The following is a 5,328-nucleotide window of genomic DNA, read 5'->3' as shown; positions in this document are numbered from 1 at the left end:
GGGGGAGTTGCTTTAATCAAGATACAAAAATCCAACCAAGTTCTGATGTTTAGGGTATTTGTAGAACCGTGCAAAAAATCTGTAAGACTAGGCAGCCTAAAGAATGGAACATGCAGGAGTAACCATGACAATAAGGAAAACACTTTTGTTAATCTTTTTCTTTCTGATGACAATACTTCCAAATACTGGTGTTTTTCCATTGTATTACAGCTCTTGTTGTTTGCTCCCTGTGAAGCTCGGCCTCCAATTCTTGTAAACATAAAACTCCTGACAGAGCTATCAGCAACTGGGGATGCACTAGTAACACAGAATGATCCTACTTGGTCCACCGGCATCTTAAGGGACTGCGGTAGGGTGGATGCCACTTGTTGGCAACTGTTTTATTTCACTGTTGCACAGAATAGGTAGGAAGAAAATATTACATTTTTAAGATTACTTTGCAAATAAATGGGGAATCTAAAAAATAATAGAAAGGCAGAGGTACATAGGGTATTTCTATGGCGATCATAAAACTGCTGAGGTGCGTTAGAAGCTGGCCTTCAGCAGGCTGACCATAAAACTTCAAGAAAACAGCCTGGAACTCTTCTGCATCAATTTTGTTTTGATTTTGTATTAAATGGGGGCTGGAGGGGGCTTAAGCAATAAAAAATAAATAAAGATTCTTCAGAAATTAATCTCTGTTCTCTACTATTTCTCCAACAGACTTGCTCACCAGGCTAGGACAAAGGATTTCAAGAGACGTAATTCAGATCTGAGGCCGCATTTTGAAAAGTGACTAAAGGGCTGATTTTCAAAGGCATTAAGACACCTAAAGATGCATTAAGCACTTAGAATTTTTAAAACTGCCTGGGCATCTAACGCCTATTTAAATCACTTAGGCCTTTATGAAGCTCCCAATGGGCAGTTACCTACATTTTATGTGTCTATATACCTTTGAAAATCTGTACCATTAAATACTTAACAGCCTAAGTCCCCCTGGCTTTTAATGAGACTTAGGGTCCTAAAAAGTGGAAGTACTTCTGAAAATTGGTCAAGCCACTCTCTCTGGTCTTTTCTTCTTCCTTTTAAAGAACCATCTGCTAATGCTTATCCACAACATGTCAGTTAACTACAGCTCCAGCACTGTCAGATTTACACATAATACTGTGCACATTCAGTTTTGTTATATAATTAAACAAAGAAAAGTCCTGAGCACGGATTGAATCCTCTTAAGACTCTTTGAATCTCCGAAAAAAGAAAATTAATTCCAGCCTGTAACTCCCGTGAATGCCCCAAAACAATTGTTTCAATAAATATGATCCAAAATGAGCAAAATTTAAGCTGATAAAAACCCAAAAAGCATAGTTTAATTACCAAGAAACATATTCAAATTACTACAAACAAGTTCTGAAAGACAGCCACACAGCAACAAAAAATGTTCAGAGAAAAACTAGAAAAAGCAGGATGTTGTCAATGGCCTTTTTAAGCAGGCAGCAGTTTCCAAAAAGAAGACAAGCCTTAATTCTGATTTTAAAAAAATAAAAAAAAAGTATGAAACTATAAAGCATTCCCTTATGCAAACATTCAAAAGATTTGTCTTCTGATCTTCTTTAATGTCAATGGGAGGTAACTTGCACTGACCACGTTCCAAAAAAGGAACTGATTTTTAAATTAGGAACGCAGGGAATCAGATTGCCACCTACAGGAAAATTTAGCATTTATTGTCCAGAACGACTCAAAAAGAATACAAATTGCCATCCTGCCAAGCACTCTCTCAGTTTTAGTTATTATTTCACAACCAGTTCCTATTTTCTTCTGTGCAACTATAACATGAACTTCCTAAATCCAGAAAGCCATTAACATTTCTTTGTATTTAAGAGAATATTGCTTGAAAAGTTCCACAATTCAACTACAAAGCAGCAGATTGTAATCACGGTTAAAGAATTTTAAGCCTGCTTACCTGATACAATTGGTGCTAGCCTGAATATGTCTGATAGCCTGCTGTTAACTGGCTCATAAGGAGAATCTTCAAGCAAGTCATTTCCTAAAGACAAAAAATATTTGGATTTTTTTCTAATATGAGAATTCAGGGTAAGATTTTGTTGTTTACTTTTACTCTGAAGTTACTCTGTAAAGCAAAAGGTATCCCCTTTATTCTGTTCATGTGGCTATTTCTCCTCAGAGCATTACCTACAGAAACACCTGAAATAAGCCAGTTGTTTGTCCCTGCCACTACTCATTTCTTCTCTTTCCTCCATCGATAAGGTCATAGTTTGCAGAGCCAGCCCATGACATCACAGGGACTGTCCCATCTCATGCCAGCAGGAGAAAAGCTGTAGCAAGGAAGTTCTTCTTCATTCACCCTAACAGCTGTGCCCTTTTATTTTAAAGGAGCAGCCCAGGTAACAGCTAAACACTAGCCCCCTTTGGATTAAAACACTCCTAAAAGGATGATGTCACAAGGGAAACTTTTTATAATGCAGAAAGTGTCCAAGAGTAGTATAATTTATTATGAAAGTTAGAACAAAATATATACAGATTGATTAAAATGTTCCAGTTGATGCCTGGATAAATGAACAGAAAGGGATAACTTCCCTTTTTGCAGAAGCAGCTACAGAAAAGGGTTATATGAGGACCACACTGAAGACTGCATCTCCAAGTCCATGGCCAGAGCAAAACAGGGCTAAAATTTATGTATTTCAGATAAGGACTTGACTATTCTCAGTAAACCATGGGAAATTTCCCAGTGACATCAAGAACAGAAGTCTTGAATCAGTCACGGTATATCCCTTCTAACAGGTACTTCTACACGCTCCAAGAAATGCAAACTTCTTTTTTTCTGCCTCAGCGTGCCCAGGGAATATTTTAGTAAACAGAGGATAGGAAAGAATAAACTTTTCCTTAAAAAAATACTCCTCTTCATACTACATTTAACTTTCAGGAAAGAGCTAAGAAACTAGTTCCAGTATCCTGTGAGCTTGTTAGGCGAGTCCTAATTAAGGAGTTTAAATATTATTAGCAAAACGTCTCCAAATGATTGTTTTTGTAGCTCTTGCACTTGCTAGTGCCCTTATCTGTTGACTCTGGTTTAGAAAGGTCAGCTGGGTCCCCTGGAGGAAACCCTTATTGTGGATTTCCCAACAACAGGAGACGGAGCAGCAGCTGTTCTGGAGCCGGATGAAAGGTCCTCAGTTTGCAGCTGAAGAGCACACTGTGAATTACGGGGTCAGACCCTCGGTTTAGCCTCAGCTAGCTGCGGATGTGAGGGGCTGCAGAATCACACATGCATTAGGGGAGCGTAACGTTTCTGTGGTTTGCAACGTACCCTGTAAGCTCTGGTACATGCTCCAGTAAATGCGCAGGCAGTTTTTCTCCTTCTTCATGCCCCTCTTACAGCGGCAGTTGTACAGGGATTTCTGCTTGAGAGCTTCCATGGCGCTTCTGCATTCGTCCTTTGCCTCCAGGCCCGTCGCCCGGCTGAAGTTGCTCTCTTTGCCGGCTACACACTGCCTCAGTGTCCTGTATTTAGTACTACAGCTCTGCTCCTTGAGGCACTGATCGCTGGCTCTCACGCAGTCGAGGCGGTCCCCTCCAGGCAGCCCGCTCACTTCTGCGGACAAAAGTACATCTAGAGAGAGGAGACACAAACCAACAAACTCTCGTTGAGGGATGCGGCTGATTTAACCGGGGCTCCAGAGCAGGCAGCTGGGAAGCACAAGGCATCTCCTCACGCAGCACATGCAGCCTGCCCCACGGGCAGCACCTCACAAACCTCCGGGCTTCGTGCTAGACCTTAGGAAAAAAGCACTCGGGGTTTTCGTGGTCTTAGATCCACTTTTGCAGGAGTCCAAGGAAACAGTGTGTTTTAACCCTGCTGGCTGATACCACAGAAAGGAAGGAAAACCCACAGGGGTTAAGGTGCCTGACAAAACAGGCATTCATTATCCCTTATCCACTTCAGTGGAACAAACAACCTTTCCCTTCGAGTGCTTAACTGAGGGGTTAAACATTCAGCCTCACTTTCCACAAGAGCTGTGCTGTAATTTCAATTACATCCACGAACGACCTGCTCAGAGAGGTAAGTATCCTCTCTGATTGATATTAGCCTCTTCTTGCATCAGGCACTTTTTAAAGGCTGTACACATTTTTGCTTATTCTACACGTATAAGGTAGAATTTATGACACCCCCCACCCTCCACTTCTCTCCACGTATGATCTTTTGGCAGGAGAACAAAGCAAATTGCATTAACTCTCTCCTCTCCATCGCACCCGCTGTCACACTCTCTCAGACACACGCAGATGGAAACGCAAACATCTCCTGTGGAAAGGAAACCAGATTGGACTGCAAACCACTCGCAGTCGGGCAGGCTGCCAGGTTCAGGTGAAGAGGTAATCCTTCAGCTGGCTCTTGTCACGCACCCCCCTCCACCCTCCCCAAGCAGCCTTATTTTATTAAAATGAAAAGTTTCCCTGTAACTCGTGAGAACCCAATTTACCAAGAGGCTACACAAGCAAGCATCCAAGTCTCTTATCTCCCAGAGCTTCACACGTACTGGGCTAACTGATGTGAGGCAGAGCTGTAAAAACTACCGGAAACTTCGCTGTTCTGCCTAAACAATAACAGACTGACAACTGTCAGGATCTGATCCCATAAACCCTGTGCTTTGCTTTATGAAGCGATATACAGGCAGAAATCAGATGCCAGCAACTTACCCACTAAGGGCAAAGCGAAGTACACGATAACGAGAAACATCTTGCTGTCTTCGGATGGTTTCCCCAAACGAGCTGATGTGCTACAACAAAGAGGATCAGCATGTAGATATTCCAAAACCGCCGAGGTCCAAAGACTCCAAGTTCACATCCATTGAATTCATCCTCTCTCCTCTTCACCGCTACCACCAGCAGCAGCAGGAGCAGCGACGCGAACGCTGAGCTTTTTCCCTTAGATTTCAGGTCTGAGCAACCTGAAAACAGAAGCACTGACTTCAGTGAGGGAGCGGGCGGCGCACGCACGGGTATATGTGTGTGCGAGTGAGCGAGCGGGAGCGGGGCAGGAGGGCCGGTCGCCTCCTTGGGTGGGCAGCGCCTGTTCCCAGGGCCAGCAGCAGCAGGAGCAGCGACGCGAACGCTGAGCTTTTTCCCTTAGATTTCAGGTCTGAGCAACCTGAAAACAGAAGCACTGACTTCAGTGAGGGAGCGGGCGGCGCACGCACGGGTATATGTGTGTGCGAGTGAGCGAGCGGGAGCGGGGCAGGAGGGCCGGTCGCCTCCTTGGGTGGGCAGCGCCTGTTCCCAGGGAGGGACCGAGAGCACACACGGGGGCGGGGGGGGGAACGGGACACACGAGAT

The 5,328-nt window shown here is 43.9% G+C and overlaps 1 protein-coding gene across 1 annotated transcript; it reads right to left on the bottom strand.

The window, feature by feature from the left end:
• Positions 1-1,939: 1,939 nt before the first annotated feature.
• On the bottom strand, positions 1,940-4,851 carry LOC104498529 (GDNF family receptor alpha-1-like; the record flags this gene model as incomplete). The annotated part of the gene is made up of 3 exons (XM_010141922.1): positions 4,693-4,851; positions 3,305-3,607; positions 1,940-2,023 (listed from the first exon to the last, which is right to left on the bottom strand). Coding segments are annotated over exons 1-3 (427 nt in total), but the record flags the coding sequence as incomplete, so codon positions are not given.
• Positions 4,852-5,328: the final 477 nt, after the last annotated feature.

This window comes from Buceros rhinoceros, unplaced genomic scaffold (assembly GCF_000710305.1).
Source record: "Buceros rhinoceros silvestris isolate BGI_N320 unplaced genomic scaffold, ASM71030v1 scaffold12518, whole genome shotgun sequence".
In the NCBI taxonomy this organism is placed as follows: Eukaryota; Metazoa; Chordata; class Aves; order Bucerotiformes; family Bucerotidae; genus Buceros; species Buceros rhinoceros.
The sequence above is the reverse complement of the archived record's forward strand: the minus strand, read 5'-3'. Positions and strand labels throughout refer to the sequence as shown.